General features: G+C 42.0%; 6 protein-coding genes across 6 annotated transcripts; 2 read left to right on the plus strand and 4 right to left on the minus strand.

Moving 5' to 3' along the window:
• Positions 1-532: 532 nt before the first annotated feature.
• Positions 533-4,617, minus strand: BDB00DRAFT_904701 (glycoside hydrolase superfamily; the record flags this gene model as incomplete). Its single annotated transcript, XM_053128577.1, has 12 exons — positions 533-1,143; positions 1,243-1,443; positions 1,525-1,668; positions 1,751-2,571; positions 2,673-2,832; positions 2,903-2,959; positions 3,029-3,055; positions 3,124-3,153; positions 3,227-3,798; positions 3,898-3,983; positions 4,071-4,295; positions 4,417-4,617. 12 exons carry the CDS (start codon positions 4,615-4,617, stop codon positions 644-646), a joined length of 3,024 nt encoding a protein of 1,007 aa, XP_052980389.1. The 3' UTR covers positions 533-643.
• Positions 4,618-5,144: 527 nt separating this feature from the next.
• On the minus strand, positions 5,145-5,740 carry BDB00DRAFT_819703 (uncharacterized protein). Its single transcript, XM_053123251.1, has one exon. It carries the CDS (start codon positions 5,398-5,400, stop codon positions 5,215-5,217), a length of 186 nt encoding a protein of 61 aa, XP_052980390.1. The 5' UTR covers positions 5,401-5,740; the 3' UTR covers positions 5,145-5,214.
• Positions 5,741-5,830: 90 nt separating this feature from the next.
• On the minus strand, positions 5,831-8,380 carry BDB00DRAFT_762419 (ELMO/CED-12 family-domain-containing protein; the record flags this gene model as incomplete). Its single annotated transcript, XM_053119329.1, has 7 exons — positions 5,831-6,515; positions 6,601-6,889; positions 6,978-7,086; positions 7,153-7,248; positions 7,308-7,520; positions 7,632-8,126; positions 8,207-8,380. The coding sequence occupies 7 exons, from the start codon at positions 8,378-8,380 to the stop codon at positions 5,831-5,833; spliced, it is 2,061 nt and encodes a 686-aa protein (XP_052980391.1).
• A 780-nt stretch (positions 8,381-9,160) lies between these two features.
• On the plus strand, positions 9,161-11,033 carry BDB00DRAFT_334739 (PRP38 family-domain-containing protein). Its single transcript, XM_053116985.1, has 7 exons — positions 9,161-9,353; positions 9,431-9,477; positions 9,646-9,657; positions 9,738-9,852; positions 9,919-10,050; positions 10,187-10,324; positions 10,490-11,033. Exons 1-7 carry the CDS (start codon positions 9,241-9,243, stop codon positions 10,881-10,883), a joined length of 951 nt encoding a protein of 316 aa, XP_052980392.1. The 5' UTR covers positions 9,161-9,240; the 3' UTR covers positions 10,884-11,033.
• A 171-nt stretch (positions 11,034-11,204) lies between these two features.
• Positions 11,205-13,028, plus strand: BDB00DRAFT_334978 (uncharacterized protein). The gene is made up of 2 exons (XM_053116986.1): positions 11,205-11,469; positions 12,008-13,028. The coding sequence occupies exons 1-2, from the start codon at positions 11,346-11,348 to the stop codon at positions 12,913-12,915; spliced, it is 1,032 nt and encodes a 343-aa protein (XP_052980393.1). The 5' UTR covers positions 11,205-11,345; the 3' UTR covers positions 12,916-13,028.
• A 391-nt stretch (positions 13,029-13,419) lies between these two features.
• BDB00DRAFT_819710 (uncharacterized protein) lies at positions 13,420-15,088 on the minus strand. The gene is made up of 3 exons (XM_053123252.1): positions 14,328-15,088; positions 14,174-14,233; positions 13,420-14,094 (listed from the first exon to the last, which is right to left on the minus strand). The coding sequence occupies exons 1-3, from the start codon at positions 14,895-14,897 to the stop codon at positions 13,798-13,800; spliced, it is 927 nt and encodes a 308-aa protein (XP_052980394.1). The 5' UTR covers positions 14,898-15,088; the 3' UTR covers positions 13,420-13,797.
• Between the last annotated feature and the right edge of the window lie 2,625 nt (positions 15,089-17,713).

Genomic DNA, 17,713 nt, shown 5'->3' on the forward strand with positions numbered 1-17,713 from the left:
CTGTACCACATTATATTGGGAAATGAGTAGATATCGTATTAGGCGAATTTATAGCAATAAATACCCCGTAAGTAGTAAAAATCTATTTCTCAGTATTTGTGATGTTGCAAACTGCAAAGAATCGTTATAAAAATTCCCATGAAGAATGTGATGTACCTAAAAAGTAGAATTAGCGATATATTAAGAAGCATAACAACTTTTTCATCGAAGATGTGCGTGTCAATCTCACACATAGAGTAAGCACAAAATCAGTCAGCTAAAAATGACAATGGCAGGCGCACATAGATAGAAGAAAGCTTGGCTTTGTTAGATACTTATGTTCCTGGATGAAACTTTTTTTCAAATCAAGGAACCTATAATCCTGAGCTACATTGCTCATCGTCATCATAGTATGTACATCTATTGCTACGACAAATTAAAAAAAAAATCTCGCTATATTTGCTTTTATGATTGAAGATATTTGCAATATTCACCGAATGTATTATATGCGCGCCTTACATCTATCCTGAGATTGCGTTCTAACATCGGACCAGTATATTATGTAATACTTCGCATGCCTTATCTGTTAACAACAGTCCTAACATTTATTTATGGTGCAATAAATTTAAAGATGTCAATGATCTAATAATGAGGAAATAAAATTTTATGGCTGGCGATCTTTGTATGTTGGAGAATCGACCAACGCAACAGATGGAATGGCCGATTCCAGGATCTTGTAAGGCTCCAAAATGACTTGGCCAACCTGAGCGGCCTCGTCAATAGCAACAACGGCAATAGCCAGAGTGTTCTCGCCATTCGTATTTAAAATACCCTTTGGCAAATAGTACTGGGTTTGGGGACCGAGATCATTGGCATAGCGACCCATGTTCCAGCCGTTCAAGAAAAAAATGCTGCGATAACGGGTTTTGGTATCATCGATATAGCGTAGACTCATGGGGACGTCGTATCCCTCCGGAATATTGACATTGAATGTAGTGCGGTACCATGAGACACCAGTGCGATTCGTACTCTCAGAAATAGAGGCTTCTTCCCAATCGTTGTCAGGGAAACCGGGCAAATGCCAGCCGTTGCGCTCGCCATACAGACCGCCCTCATTATATGGACCGCGAACAGGGTCAGCTAAGTCTTCACCACCGAGATTACCTGGTCATTATAAAAAAGCATGTGTCAGTATTAATCTTTTATGTAAAATATGGGTTGGAATTGATATAGCTGAAGACTCCACTGCTAAGCATCACATACCTTGAATTTTCCAGTCAATAGACCAAATAGTCTGATTATCGAGACCAAGGAGTTCGGCTTTCGTGAAGCCACGAGCTGTCTTGAATAAATCGTCTGCATCCCAGTCATCCTCATGGCCAGTTGTCCATAGAAGTAAAGAAATTACGTTTTCACCTTCGGCATCAATAAGTGTACCGTTCAAATTGGTGAAGGCTTGGTTTCCTGTGACAAAAATAATGTTAACAATAGGTTGATATCATGATCCTCCCCGTCCCGGGGGAATGTAGTGCGCTCGCAACTTACCAACGTCAAAACCACCAAGGTACTCCCCGTTCAACCACGCAATCCAGGCCGAGGCATCTCCCGAAATAGCTGTGAGATCAAATCCAGTGATCTCAGAAGTACCATTAAATGTTCCGCGAAGCCAAATGCATCCAGTATGGAAGCCTAGTTGTAGTAATTCAGTAACTCTGCTATCACTAATGCGAGAATGAGAGGAACGAAAAAAAAAGGGAGGGGGGCATCCTACCGTAGTCGTCGGCATAAAGAATTGGCCATGTCTCATGCGGTGTAATAGAGTTCGTGGTAAGATGGTCAGCAGTAACCCACTCAGAATCGTCGAAATCTGGATCAGATTCTGGAGAACCGGGACTATACTTCCACTTGGCTTTGCCAAGATCGGTGTACTCTACTTCTGGCTCCGTAAACTCCAGCGTGCCTGTCCAGATGCCGTAAGCATTCTTGGTCAATGTGATGTCCCTGCCGTTCCATTTGAACGACTTAATATTATCAGGCACAACAACTTGAATCTCGGTCGTTTTATCGATGTCACCGGTGAAGGATACGGTCTTTTTGGAGATTTCCGCTCCACGGATCAAGTATGGCCCATAAATTAGTACCCGTTCCTGAAGATCTTTTCCTACAGTGGGTGCCCACCATCTTGTAGCATCCGAGTAGCCAGAGACAAGTACAAGGAGATCTTTTTTGCCGGCACCACTGATATAAATTGGAAGTGTACCGTTGGGATGCTGATATGTGAGCTGAAGGATGCCATCTTTGATATCCGTTTGGACGGAGCTGTCGCTGTCCTCGATGTCGACATGCACCTTGTTATCGTTTCTGACTTTGATGGCAAATTCACCATCCTCGCCTTCATAAGCATATACAAGAATGACATCGTGTGATTTCATTGCTTGGTGGGTAAATATTTCGCTCGTTGTGTAGGCCAAGTGCTGCGAATCAAAGTTGTAATCGGATGTTAATATCTTTGCATCTCGACCGTTTAAAACAAGTTTACTGCTTCGTGGAACATTAAACTCGCCCAAGGTCGTATTCATCTTGATAGTAAATCTATGGTTGATGAAAGAAATATATGACGATTACGATCAATATCTTCTCCATTAAGAAGTATGCGACAAGTAATTATTGACCTTCAGTCAATCCTTACTCACTCATCGAAATCTGTTGAGCCGACTTCAAGATGCTGAGCGATATAAAACTTGGTCGATGTGTTGATATCATATAAGCCGTCTACCAAAATATTCTCGTTGGTCGTCTCTGCGTCAAAATGCTCCGTTGTCAAGAAGGGTGTTACAGTATGTAAGAACGTTCCTAAGCGTAATAAGTACAGAAATTAGTCAAGTTTATGTTACAAAAAGTTTCACTCGCAAGAAAAGTTTACCTTGAAGTTTAATTTCGTATCCTTTGGGTGTCATGAGACCAGGCTCAGAGATAGGTGCTGATCATTGATGTTATATATCAATCAGCTAGTACTGAATAACTTTACGAGCTTTGGAAAAATGCTTACCTCCGTAATCGTAAGAAGTGTATACAGCTATCATAAAGATTTTAGCTTAGAACATTTACCCTAATTATACATTTACTACTGTAAAGACAACTTACTTGGCTTAGCTAAGCCTCCCCAGCTTGTACCTGTCAAAATGTAGAATGGGATTTTGAGTAAAAACTCATCTGAGCTTCTGATAACCGCACTGATGACATTTACCTCCATAAGTCATGTACAAGTTTTGAATTGTGGTGCCCTGAGCCAGATTGTTCTTGTAATAGACTTTGGCAAACTGCTCGTTCACCATTTGGCGGCACGAATCGTAGCCTACACCGCCCCATGGATCGAACGCACCACCTTGAAACTCATAAACAGCCATAGGCTGGTTGTCATTGGTTTGCTCGTGGAATTCCCGCCAGCTAATTGCTTCACGTGCAGTTGCCCATCGCTCTGGATTACTGCAGTCAAAACCTACAGGATATCGATCTTTGGAACAAAATAACATTTTCTTTAGCAAATCACCATGCATTGCAAAAGAAAAGTAGCTGGATACAATACCCCATCCATAGATATCTGCCGATCCCAGTCCAGTAACGAAGCCAGCTCTTGGACCTGCATCGTTATGGATCAGAGGGACAACAATGCCATCCTCGTGAAACGTGTCCTTGATAAACTGCATGTAGTGAGGATCGGTGTTTAAGGCGTACTCATTGTCGAGTTGATTTAAAATAATCGGACCACCATGTGACGCCTGGTTCGGCACGAGATACTTGTCGATTTCATTCAACCATCTGAATATGGCATTCAAGGGGGGGGATTAAACCGAGTTCTTGCTCGCACCAATTACCTCCATCATTGACCACCCTAGATTACATAACACCCTTTCTTACTCTTTGCTATTTGCATTATTCTCTGGTGTACTTTTTCTTGCAACACTTGACATGTTCATGAGCCATCCTGGAAAACCACCAGCATCCTAGTAATACCCTGCGTTAGTTGACATAGCGGAAAATGAAGAGCAGCGTGTACATACATAGCAGCAATAAAGAAAGAAAATACGTACCACTTCGGCATTAATGTAAGGACCTGCACGCGCAATGACATGAAGTCCGTATTCAGAAGCAAGATCCAATGCTTTTTGAACGTCGCGAATGCCTGTAAAGTCATATACACCTTTTTTAGGCGAATGGTATCCCCAATTGAAATAGTACGAGACTCCACTGAACTCCAACGCCTTGAACTTTTGCAAAATGTCTCTCCACAGATCAGGCGAAGGAAGGCGGTAGTACTATATGGATAAAACACATTCGATATTTGCGTAAATTTTCTGAAGCATTATGGGCCATCATCCCACCATTGTCGATAAATCATTGATCCATGACAACAGAGTCTTTTTCTATTAAACTTACGTGAAACTCGCCACTCGTAAGGAATACTCTCTCGCCATTGACGCGAAGCGTATAAGTGTCCCAAGTCACAGCATCTGTCAGTCCATTTGATGAGTCTTGCTCTTGTCGAGCCTCGAATCGCTGCTTAACAGGAATTGCTTCAGATAGCACAGCAGCAATAGCGAGTGTTATACTCGTTAAACAACCGTTGATGAGAACCATGTCGCTACTATGTGCCTGTTTCTGTCTTCTTTTGTTTGGAAAGTCTAAGAAAAAGGTGAGCCGAAAATAGATGAACACCAGATTTTAGTAGTATTTAATTGTTTGTGTGAGAAGGTATCACAGATCTGGATTATATAATCCATTACAAAATGTATAGGTTCGGAACGATAAAGAGAACATTCTTCTAACGATGACGATAAAATGGTTTGACGATGGCAACTGTTGTATAACCTACAGTTTAATCCGGGGAAACTCCCCTCACTTGTGGTACCATCACGATCTCTTACTATCACAGAAAAAAAAACATCTTTTTATGGAAGTCTAAATCTATTCGTTTCATGAATTAACAGCATCAGCAGCCTAAGTAGTATACTACTAAATCATGCTTATGAATTGATGTGTGCCGGTCAATTACGAGCACTATAGCTCTTGATAGCAGGATCGTGGATGTAGCATAAGCAAGACCCACGCCCTGCAGTTGCACAAAGGGGATTTTTAACGGATAGTATACACCCAAAAATGGCCCGAAACTCTCTCATGCACATGGAATATATCCAGTAAATTGTTAAACGTATGTAGCGTTGTTATACGCTAAAGTTAAATGTAAGTGTAATTATGAAGTCTCAAAGTAGTGCTGTCGCCGTGGTCCAGGCCATTAATGAGCACATAAAATCCCGCATCTTGTTGCTCTCTGAGATGATCGCAATGTAGTCTATCAAAGTATGACTGATTGACTATTGAAAACCTTCTTTTGACGTCAATCTTCAATATCGCGATTGTCATGGAAAAGAACTTTTCTTTTTTTTTTGCGCGATGACGGATGTTGCACGACGATACTATATTCCTTGCTAATTAAGGATGCATATCTCACCAAGTTGGCTCCTTTGCGTAATGTGATGTATGTCGGCCCTCTTTTATGAACATAGCATGGGCTTGCGTAATTTTCGCATTCCCATTATTGGGAACAGTACTTGCTCGCAATTGATGCTATGACTAAGCTTGCTAATTATGTTTCTTGAAGTCTGTGTATGATATGAAAATAGGACATGTATAAAAAAAAGCCACAAAAAAAGATGTTAAAATTGTAGTGATAGTGTAAAAGTAGGTATCCAAGAGAGAAGAACAAGATTATAAAGTACAGTTGATGATGATAGATGATGGTTGTTGTTGTTGTTGTTGTGATGGCAGTGTGTATATAAAAGGAACGAATGCACTAATCTGTAGTATAATAGAAGCCTGATCCCAGACCTACAGGAACAGGCGGTACGTCTATATGGCCATGAGGCACCTCAATTCTATCCCCTGCAATTTGAAGCAGCTTCACCTTGACGCCAATTTCGGTCAATGAGTGCAAATACTCGGCCGTGTCCTTGCTCGTGATACCTTTATCAAGCAGCATACTGAATCCGTCTTTCCACTCGGAAGCTTGTGCAGAAGACGAACAGATAAATTCGGCTAGGGGTACATTATTATCAGAAAACAGGGCAAAGGATAGGCTGGATGTTGATTCACCAAGCAAAGTATTGTTGAAATTGGAGGGTTTTCGACTGAATGGTTTGATCTCGGACACACTGGCCAGGTCGACCTTGTTTGGAAGCTTGTCGCAAGATCTCATGACCAGCGGGTACTTTTCTGCAAAATCGCCGTATAGCAGTACTTTTTTGGATGGACTAAGCTTGTAGTAACGCCAACGTTTGCCGACAGAGGATGTCATCAATGTGTTGTTGCCTGCGGCTCCGCTTGTTGATGTGCTCGTGCTTAGCGAGTTGCCAGTTGCCATGGCAACAATGCGTTGGTTGGATTGTGGGCATGGGAACCATGCGCCTTGTAATAAGCAGTTGATGCGTTGTCGTTTTATGAAATCGAACGATTGCTTGTTTAAGCGGTTACGGAGGTTCCTGTTCCATAAAAAGAATTAACTACTATCCGCGAGATTCACAATTTTTATTTATACCTATTGCAAATCTGGAAAAACATTCTTACCGTATAGCTTCACGTCCAAGTAAATCATCGGCCCACTCGAGTTCTTTTAATCGTCGATCCCGAATAACGGAGTATGGTGTGCCCATCATGACCCGATCAAACTCAAAAATGTCCTTGATGCCATCGCTCTTGAGCGTTGCACGCAACTGACTTCGTACAAGTGCTGACACCTTTGAAAAGTCACTAGTTGTTGCTTCCATATCTTGAAAGAGACGATAGAAACATTGTAGCGTTGTGGAATGGACGTGATCGAAATTAAGTAGCAGCGGCTCGAACTCTGCGGCGATATCTATTACACATCCATAAAGTTGTTAATGATTCCTGAAAAAACCCAAGACCTTCCCAACAATATACACCCGACAGTAACATTCACTTACATCCAGTGGTAATATTCCAATGACTACATAATAACTCTGTAATTTCAATGCTTGCCTTGGCAAACGGACACCGTTTCCCGTCTTGTCGATGAAGTTGTTCTAAAATCATCTACATAAAATGGAATTTTTAAGTCTTCTGTGTCTCTGCAAGTAAATTAAACGTATATATATGCACCTTGGCAAACAAATCCTGGTTTTGGCGGGCAAATGCATGCATTCTTTCCAGCCCAAACACACCAGCTCTGCCGAATTCACGATGTGGTACTTCTGACTATAACGATCGATTAGTATACTAGCATACAGAAAAGAAAAGAGACAAAGGAAGCTTACAGAGAATCCTAGCTTACGCCATTTCCGTGCGCCGGGAATGTTGATGCTATCGACATGTGCAGCTTCCCATATGTCATTGAGCATTTTGGCATGACGCGCGTTATACATTGAAATTTGAGTTTTCCTCCTGCGATCGGCATTGTGGATCATCGCCGACTGAAATTCCAACAGTTGCTCCTTGAGTTCTTCCGAGGGATGATTGTTCATGAGTCGCTACATATTTTTGTACATATACACAAAACCTTAATGCATGAGCCATATTTCTTTCTCTCGCGCTGCTGAGAGGAATAATTGAAAACAAGTAATGGGGGTTTTTTTCTTTACCAAGACATTCTTCCGCGTATTACTATTATCGATATTCTCAAGCAATTCGCTTCGATAATCGTCGGTTACGTGTTTCAACATGGATGTAATCAGCGTCAAACTGTTTAGGCAAAGTGCATAATCTGGACTCTGCAACCGTTGAATCAGAGTTGGAAACAAGTTTGGTTCTTGCTGAAGCACCTTGTGCAGAGCAGAATAGCCGGTGACATTCTCGTCATGGTTGATAATAAAAGCAGACGAACGTTCGGCGCAGACGACCTTGATTAGAATGGCTGTTGCTGGACGACAGATTGTCACCAACGTCTCGGTGACAAGAATATGGGCAATGTCGGCAATAAAGTCTTCGGTCAATGAGCTCCAACTGGCTTCATGATTCATGAGCGATGTAAATGAATTCAATGCATAAGCGAGCGTGTTGCCGCTCACTTTGCCAATAATGTCGCAAAGGGATTCTAACCCGCCTCGTTCCAAAAACTCTGCTGCAAACTCGGGTTCCTATATATACATTATACAATGAAAGTTTTCAATTTATTAGAGAGAAAGAGAGAACGCACGAGATTATATATTGTTATTACCTTGAGGTACTTTTGCAATGAAAAGGTTGCAATTTTAAGAACTTTGTCGTCCTTGGTCGCAGCCGTGTTGCCCGAGGACTGGTCTGCGAGTGTCGCACCGGCCGACATGCGTTTCACCAATTTCTCGGCTTCTTCAGGCGTCGGTGCAGAGTCAAATTCATACGAGCTGGACATGATGAAGAACCCTTTTTTTTTCTATTTTCTTTGTTCTTCAAGGATTAAAAGGGAACAAAAAAAAGGGTTGTCCCCGAAAAAAAAGAATTATTCATGTAACAAAAAGGAAGGTTGTGTAACATGATGCATGTGAAACCAAGGCAAAGCTACTTGAAAAGAAAGGTGGAAAGGGGAGGCATTCCTTGGTTGAAAAGAAAACGTCTTGAACATCTCCTTTGAGATATCCGATATAGCTTTTACCATCACCATGAATAACTCTTTTTTTTTATCAGGAGGAAGGGATGAGTGACAGAGAACGCGCACACTATTAAGGGAAACTTACGCTGGGCTATAATTACATGGTAATTTTATTTTTAACAGCAGTGTCTACCATCAAAGGCCCTTGTGATCCTGCTAAGAAGCTTAGCATTGCAGCAACAAAGAAATCTGCTATGATTGAAGTGCATAATGATCATTGTACAGTGCAACGCAACTGCATTCATCAAGAGGATATCGCCTTTTCTTCTTTTTTCGTAGTGAGTACTAAATAAACTATAACAGCCGCCTGCTACTGATGTGTAACTTGTCCCTCATCAGTCTCACAAGGATATTTCTTTGTTTTCCTGATCCAACATCCTTGTTATTGTTGTGGTCGTCGTCATCCATCCAGTTCTTCTACAATAGTAATTTCGTCCCCCTTCCCGTTATTGTGTGTACTTGACCTTTTCTACACTAACATGGCATGAGGCCTTGTATTACTCCGCCAAAAATTGCGGTTCTCTAGACGTGTTTTTTCTTTTTTCTGTCTCTTCCCCCCTTTACCACTTTGTAAAAAGGACACGTCACAACCACACGATTACTTTGAGGGAAAAAGGAAAAAAATGAGCAAAAAAGCTGCAAACAAGTTGGAGACATGGGGTAATGAAACCACCATGAACTTGAATGCCATTCTTTACCAAAACATCTTGGCGTCTCCTTACTTTAAATCGCTCTAGTAAGTTTCCATTACGATCTATACAAAAAGAACTTCAAAAAAGACAAAAGACTAACAGTTTTCTATTCAATATTTAGTGAAAAGAAAACATTCCACGAAATCGTGGATGAAATTTATAACGAAGGTATATAGACTAAAGCCGCCCTCTCCAGACTTTTTTAAATCTCAATCTTGCTCGGTTTACCTGTGAAAGGTTTGTCGATGAAACGTTTGGAATACTGTGCATGCTTTTATCAAAACTGACATTCTCTGGGGTTTTCAATCTTTTATTGCTTGTCAATTCATCCCTTAGTATACAATTTGTGTAAGTTTAATTCGGTTCAAGGGATCGTTCAGCTTGACTTTTCACTATGGAGGGAGAACTTATTGAAATACATTTTTTAGCTCCTTTCATTAAGGGAACTGCGCCATCCACTGCTTTTTGCTGTTTGTACAAGTTTTGGACGTTGCGCTTGACTGTTAAACAGATCGAAAACTTGATCGATCATCCAGACTCACCGTAAGTAATATGAAGAAGCAAAAAAAAAAGAATGAGTTTACTAAGGGAGCGCGAAATTCTGCTTAGATACATACGTGCTGTTGGATTTCTCTATTTACGCTATGTATGTGCACCTGCTCAATATTGGGATTGGTTCCAATATTATCTTGACGATGATACAGAGATTGACATGTCCGGCGGTCCTCGGCCCCAGAAATCGTACGTAGCTTTTTCATGATATCTTTGAAAGATCTATAACGTGAGAGAGAAAGTGAGGAGGGGTTGTGGGGGGTTTATGTCGACACATATACTAACGCGTATCGTCTGTGTGTGTGTGTGTCTGTATATCATATAGAACCATTGGTAAATTGTGTCGGATGCTACTCACTGAGCAAAAGTTCCAAGGAACCATGTTACCCCGCATACCCGTTCCTATTGCCAGAGATCTGACCAAGAAGTTGGGTGAATATGATCAAGAAGCACGACATCATCGGTAAGTTTCCTTTTTTGTCTTTTTTTTTCCTCTCATTTCTGTGCTAGATTTGGTGTTTAGCTGTCTGCAATTGGGGACAAGCTTTGAGAGAAAGAGGTGAGAAAAAAAATCAATTAAAAGATGAAATGAAAGAAATAAAAAAAAATTGATAACATAAATCAATAGCAACGACAGATACAATGACGATGCAGAGGAAGAGGAGGATGATAGACGCTCGTATCGTCACCGCGATCGATCGCGTAGTCCAAGGGATCGACGTGACTTTGATGACGACCGACGAAGACGACGGGGACGGGACAGAAGTCGCGATGATGGTGATGATGATCGCTACAGAAGTCGTGGTAATAGTAGATACCGCAGTCGTTCCCGGGACAGGAAGCGATCATCAAGATACGACGATGATGACGATGATCACTATCGACGTCGACGACGAAGCGTCAGCCCACGTAACAGCAGTAGTAGATATGATGATCGGGACCAAAGACGCTCACATTCTCGGTCTCGGTATTCAAAGAGAAGCCGATCTAGATCCTATTCTCGCGATCGTGGACGCTATTAGTTATGCGTCTTGTTCAATTATCATCATTTATGGTAGTGGTTTGATTCTACCTTACCCGGAAAAAGAAGACGAACCAACCATGAAGTTAAAAAGAAACACCTTCCCCACCCCCTTCTTCCGTTATTTTTTCATGCATAGTTCATTAAAAATAAAACAAAAACATCTGTAAGCATACGTGTTTCTCTAGAACACTTGGACATGGTACGATACTCTCTACATCTCACTGCCAATACAGAGCTTTTTTGATATCAGCTTCAGGTAGCAGTACTATATTTTGAAATGTTGTTTGTCAAATATGGCTAGCATGTCAGATGATAGCATATGATGACAGGAAAAGAAACCGTCATGGTAAAATTACTAGGTGTAATATCAGATGTTGTTATCATACTTGATTTTGTGATCCCGGCGAAAGCAAAGATTGCCTCATGACAGATACTATAAAGCTGTTTCCTTGTGTGCTTTATGATAGGCATTTCATATATATTCTTGACCATCCTGTTCTGCTCAACGTTGTCACGACAGGAGGGGAAGCACGGTCATACAAAATTTAATAAGATATTCAAGGTGCCATGGCAGTTGTTGTGGGGTGAGTCAAGATACCATCAATGCCTTTCTTTTCTCTGCAGTTGCAGCAAGCACTAGTGTAGCTTGTGGTATATTCCCTTTGCGAATTCAAGGCTGGCCCTGTCTCGCATACTTCTTTCAATAGTTCTGACTGATGGGGTGGGCCAGGCATTCTTTGATTCAATAACGTGTCTGCCACGATGCTTTTTTTTTCTTCGAAAGAGATGAGCGTTTATTCTTCACAATCAAGAAAAAAGAAAAGTAAAATGTAAAACAAGAGGGGAGCTTTTAATCTTTGCGCATTATAACCGAGAGCATGCAGATACACGGGGAAACGGGAAAAGAGCTAGTACTACAGCGTGAAACCTCTTCCACCCAGCGGCGATATTTATAAAAGGGCGGTAGTGTACTCTTTTAAACAAAAGAAGAAAAAAAACCTTCTTTTCCGTTCCCGCTTCTCTTTTTTATTATTTCTAAATTCTTGATGGATTCCAGTGTACTCAACCCGAATGAAGCAGAACAGCTAATGTGCGTCGATTCACCACTCAATTCTATACCAGAGTACACTACGCCGTGGCCAATACAAGGAAATAATAGCAGCAATAGCACAGCTGCTATCGTGGCGTCGTCTGCGTCCACCACGGCATCGGTTACCGATAAGGCTACCACCACTACTACTTCTACTGGCGCCATTCTAGAAAATGAACACCAACACCATCCACTAGGCAGCGATATTGAAGACGATGATGACGATGACTATTACGAGGAAGAGGACGAAGAAATTTATATTGTGTCAGCACCGCCACCATCGCCACAAGAACCCTCTATGCTCGAAGCAGTGTTTGCTAAACAGCTCAGCCGATCCCTCGAAGTAGTGGTTCGAACGAATTCACCAGAACCACCACCACCACCACCGCCATCATCACACAATAATCATAATCATAATTCTGTTTTCCAAGATCCCTTTCACCAACAACATGACCAATATAACCACCAGGCGCAGCCACCATTACCTCCACAAGCACAACCTCTCTTTGTAAGTCATGGGGGAAGGGCTCGAAGACGATCGTCAACAACAGCAGCGTCAGCCGCAACAACGCATTGGGACCATGCACGAGTTTTGGACAAGCTGTTACGACGGACGCAACAAGAACAGCAACGAAAAGGTGGAGGGGGGATTGTCAAGAAACGATATCATACTGCAGCAGCAACAGCGGGAAGCAACAACATCAACAGTAGCAGTAGTAGTAGCGGCAGCAGTATGATGGTTGGCGGCGGCAGCAGCAGCAACGGTCGACTCAGAGCAGCACGGTCGTTGTGCAACAAAAATGCAAGCGATTTGGCAGAAGCTATATCCATGATACGCATATCTACTGCTGCTGCGACGACGGCTACTACTACCACTACTACTTCCATGTGTCCTACTACTTCCAATACTTTATTCAATGCGCCATCGCCACATCAATGAACACCGAACTCTCCACTTGGGTCTCTCTTACTTTTCTTTCTACATATACCTTCGTTCACCTAAAACAAAGCAACATTCGACCGAAAAGCACAATGCGCACACGAACGTTACTTAATGCGTCTTTTTTCCCCCACTCGCTTTCGCTTTTCTGATTGATTCCCCACCCCCCTCTCCCACACTTGAAAACCAACAAAGCTATTATTTTTTCTTTACATTCTAGAGAGCATGTTAGTATCGTTGTGTCGTATATATTGCACAAAGCAAAGCAAACTACTGGAAATGAACAATCGATCGACATACCTTCCCCTGCTCTCAATGTCTCTCTCTATGTGTAGTAACCACATGGTGCCATCCATTATCATCTACCCCACAAGTACTACTACACCTCTCTCTCTTTCTCTCTATTTTCATCATATTTGGCATAGTTTTCTTTTTTGTACATACACATTCTATCATGTTGCATTCTTTAATCGATTAAAAAAATGTATATTTCACGAAAAAAAAACCAACCATTGGTTGACAAAGCCTGTCAAGTTCTTCTAGTTGAGATTTATGGAAAAAAGACGTTTGCGACTTGCTGCATAGCCCAGATACATGTAGACAGTGGATCTAAATATGTAGACATTTCATTTGATTGTGAGTTAAGATCGAATAAAAACCAAGAAAGGAATGTGATAGGGGCAGGAGATTGAGTGATAGTATATTAGATTTAATAATAGAGAGTAACGAAACATAAAAACAAGATGGGGAAAGGGTTTTGGGAAGTAATCGGGCAGTGAGGATGCATGAACGGTATGTTACAAAGTGTGTGTTGATGAATAATGAGTAAGTTAGTAGTAGTAGTAAAAGTTGATTGTAATAGTAAGAGCAAAACTGCTTGCGCTACTTTCTACGAGCAACACAGGCACCAAGGATATCCCAACCCACAGCAGCAATGAACAGTGCAAACGAAAGCATGCCCCAGAAGATGCTGACGTTGTAGAAATCACACCAGCCATTGTTATCGCCGGGTCCGCACGGGAACATGGCAATCTCGACAATGGTGCCAATACCCCACAGAATGGTGAGCAACAGATCAATACCAGACATCAACACACGGTTCATTTTGTTTCCATGGGCCACGCGACGGTAGCAATAGAACGAGAGGTGGAACATTGCCCAGATGATCGTCAGGATAGCCTACGTACACCATTTCGTTTTTAGGGTCGTTATCATCATCACCACTTTGTTGTTTCACCCTACACTTCTTTGTACTTACTACAGCATAGAGAAAGTAGAAACACGCAGAGCTATCAAATGGAACTTCGTTGCCAGAGTACTTGTATTCCAAAGGTTAGTTTTATTCCAATTCGCAGTAGTATCCCATCTCGTTTCCCTCCGCTATCAAAGGATAAAAGGAAAAGTAAACTCACCGGTGATGCACCTGCAGCAAACCCAAGGTGTCCGATAGCAGCAATCAACTGCAAAGCGCGTAGCAATAATCGCCACTTATTTGGGTTCATTCTCGACTTGTCCCATGCAGGAGGCAACGCTTCCTCGACCTCGGCCTGATTAGGTCTTGGCTTACCGCCAGCCGGTGTAGGCGGTGGTCGTGGTGATGGCGAGCTCGTGTCACTGCTGACTTGAACTTTAGAATAAGCGTTACCACCACCACCACCACCATCGTCTGCATCACCACCCAACCGTGTTCCTGCAAACTGGTAAGCGTCTTGCGGTTGCGTGGGTGTACTGGTGGATACACGTTCATAAGGCGAGTCTGTTGTGCCAGCCGGGTATTCGGTCTTGTTGGATTCATTCCAGGCATTCATACTAGTACTGTTGTTGTTGCTGGCACGATAATCGGAAGGGGACGGCATGCGTGTCGAACCATTGTTGCTGCTGCTCCATGCATTGTGTGGATCATCTTCATAAGCATTGCCGAAACGCGGACCACCACCGGCTTGGTTTGACCAAGGGTTATCTTCAAATGGATTGTTTGCCATAGTTATTTGATTGAAGGAAAAAAAGTAGAAGTAGTAGTAGCTGGGATGTAGAAGAGGAAGGAAGATAGAAAACCCTTGTGCTTGGCAAATGGAGTTTTTTTTAACACTCGCTTGTGCAGCTCGCAGAATCACGCTAGCCTATTTTGGGTTAAAAAAAGAATCGGGAAATAGAGATTCCCGGCAGACTCTCGGTTGGACTCTCTCTCTCTCTCTCTCTCTCTCTGTATTTATATTTGGTTAATCTGATATTTAAAAACGCATTCTTCGCTATGGAAGCGATTTTCCTGCAGCCAATATTGCGTTGAATTATTATCGTCATTGAGGGCTATACACAAAATAGATGCACCATGGAACACATCAAAAAAATTACAATCTCCCCCAACTGCTTTTTCATATGCCCCCAAGCACGATTGACTGGTAACATTTTTCTTTTGACCATCCCATACACACATGACAAAAGTCATGCAACCATTTTGGTTTATGGTTTCTATACCTCAACTATCCAATCGCGTAACTGCTCTCGCTCAAAACCAGACAAAGTAGCAGCCTGAATACCATCCACCGTTGCCAACATTGTCGAATTGTGAACCGGATTGAACAAAGCAAGAAGGCGCAAAAACTCATTTGCCTACAAACACAGTTGTCAAACTACCATCGAAGTATTTTACTGAACCTCCACAGAAATCTACCCCACATCCCCAGTTATGAATCCACTGTTGTTGAAAGTACTGAAGGAAAGCTTCTGATTAGACCAGCGCGCAAGGAAGAGATTTATACTTGCAAAATATTCTGATTCTGTTTGCTTATACATCAAAGCATGTCGATCGCCGAAAATGGCATTAACTACGGACTCTTTCTCTTCATTGTTACCGACAATAACTTTCTTGCGTCTATTGCTAAGCCATGATCTCATCACATGCCAGGCTCATAACCGTACACCAACAGAGTCCCAAGTGTCTTTGATCGCCTTCTATTTGTTTGGCTACAATCGATCGTAACTTGCTCAGGAGAGACGCCTCGTTTCTTGAGGCTCCTCAACCATTGACGCAATGGCTCGGATGATTGATCGTTCGTGATCAGGTTTGCTACAGGAAGGCCGTGACCTATTCCTCGATTGCGGATGACAATTGTATACATGATGGCACTGGATAAATAGTGATATCATGTGTGGCATCCAAACAAAAACCTTCTTCAGTCAGCAAATTTTCCTCTTGCCATGAGGCTATAAAATCGCAAGCAAACAAAGATGAGCGAGTGCCGTCAGGTATCTGCTTGCTTTGTCCATACACAAATGTGTAATGGCCCTTGCCCTGCTCATAGTTATGCATACAGAGACCCATCGATTCAAAATCGTTGAATGCTCTTTGAGAGCGGCTGGCATGGATCTTGTAGCATACATTGTATACATCCTCGTAAGTCACCTGGCCCGCCCCGTCCTTGCTGACCATCTACAGCGTCGTTGACCGTTTGCACCACTCGTGCAACATCGTCGACCTGCTCAAAACTCTTGGTGATGAGCGCAGTAAGACTTGCTGGTTTTGGAAGATGGCGTAAAACACCAAGCCTGTGGTTGTGATCATTGTAGAAATGAAAAAATCACCCATTCAAGATTGTGTGTATACCGCTTGACTTCAAGGATGGCAGGGCATTAAACCTTCTTGGACTTGCTTTGCAGTGTGCGTCTCCTTGGCGTTCAAGATGTGCGTCCCTGTTACCCTGACAATGGCAAAGAAATCTGTGTGTAAAAATCACATGGTGATCGGGATTGTCATTATGCTGCTGTTATTCCGCTGGTTCTCACATTATCAAGACCTCAGGGATATAGCACAAAGGCAACACAACACCCTACTATAATATACTTACTACCATCCTCATTTAAACGCGTCCAATATTAGACCATCCATTAGTATAGCGTTTTTCCTTGCTTATCAAGGTTCTCCAGTAGTTCCCAGGTAACCAGTTATAACATCTTTATACTGGGAATAAGTCACTGCGAAGCGATTCTGGATCAGGCAAACGAGGCATTTGTAACTACGCGATTTCGAGAAAAGCTAAAAGTTTGAGATGAAGTAGACAATGTCCAGGGTCACTATTTTCGATGAAGTATTCAGCTAGCTATTGTACCATCACTCTTTCACCAATTAATAGTTCAGCGCGAACGTCGCATCGCATTCAAAAAGAAAAAGGAATCGCGTTTCCTTCACAAGCAAATATATATATCAACATATATATACTAGTAAAGGATCAAATTTATTATATAGCAAAGCAAATTTTTTTTCTCTCTATGCCCGTTCATCCCATTAATTACAGTATTCTACAGCAAAGATGGAGATGATAATACTCCCTAGAGTGCGCGCTAGTAGTATCCTGTTTCTGTTAGTTCTGTTGTTATTATTGAAAAGTGACCATTTTATTATTGTGCTGTGTATTTTGGTGTTGTGTTGTAGATGGATGAAACAGATATATAGAAGATACTGAACTATCAGAAGTAAGAGTTTGCGATATCATAATATGCAAGCTTTTACCCCGCGCCTTCTTTGATCAGTTTGCTACCTCCGTTTGTGCTTTTCGCCATTCAACTTTGCTTTAGCGTCCAAAAGAGTTAACAAAGATTTGTAAGCCAAAACAAATCAGTGTTCCAAGATGCCAAAAACTTTTTCCAATGCTGTTCTTCAACAGTATAAGACAAATGCCTACTTTTTATACTGCTTTATTTCTTCTAACACTGGTATTAATGACTGTGGTCATAAGATTACTTTGCCATTGTACTTTAACAGACCCTTGACAATTCAAATGTTGGGTCCCTCAGCAGTGTT

The sequence above is a fragment of the Zychaea mexicana genome (genome assembly GCF_025766255.1).
Source record: "Zychaea mexicana strain RSA 1403 chromosome Unknown BDB00scaffold_30, whole genome shotgun sequence".
Lineage (NCBI taxonomy): Eukaryota > Fungi > Mucoromycota > Mucoromycetes > Mucorales > Lichtheimiaceae > Zychaea > Zychaea mexicana.

Bases quoted from the DNA above. Each gene is read 5' to 3' on its own strand.
- BDB00DRAFT_819710 (XM_053123252.1), bottom strand. From the start codon at position 14,897: ATGGCAAACAATCCATTTGAAGATAACCCTTGGTCAAACCAAGCCGGT. The intron at 14,234-14,327 runs GTGAGTTTACTT...TTGGAATACAAG, and splicing joins TTGCTGCAGGTGCATCACCG to TACTCTGGCAACGAAGTTCC. The intron at 14,095-14,173 runs GTAAGTACAAAG...TGGTGTACGTAG, and splicing joins TCTACTTTCTCTATGCTGTA to GCTATCCTGACGATCATCTG.
- BDB00DRAFT_334739 (XM_053116985.1), top strand. From the start codon at position 9,241: ATGAGCAAAAAAGCTGCAAACAAGTTGGAGACATGGGGTAATGAAACC. The intron at 9,853-9,918 runs GTAAGTAATATG...AATTCTGCTTAG, and splicing joins ATCGATCATCCAGACTCACC to ATACATACGTGCTGTTGGAT. The intron at 10,325-10,489 runs GTAAGTTTCCTT...ATAAATCAATAG, and splicing joins CAAGAAGCACGACATCATCG to CAACGACAGATACAATGACG.
- BDB00DRAFT_334978 (XM_053116986.1), top strand. From the start codon at position 11,346: ATGATAGGCATTTCATATATATTCTTGACCATCCTGTTCTGCTCAACG. The intron at 11,470-12,007 runs GTGAGTCAAGAT...ATTCTATACCAG, and splicing joins GCCATGGCAGTTGTTGTGGG to AGTACACTACGCCGTGGCCA.
- BDB00DRAFT_819703 (XM_053123251.1), bottom strand. From the start codon at position 5,400: ATGACAATCGCGATATTGAAGATTGACGTCAAAAGAAGGTTTTCAATA.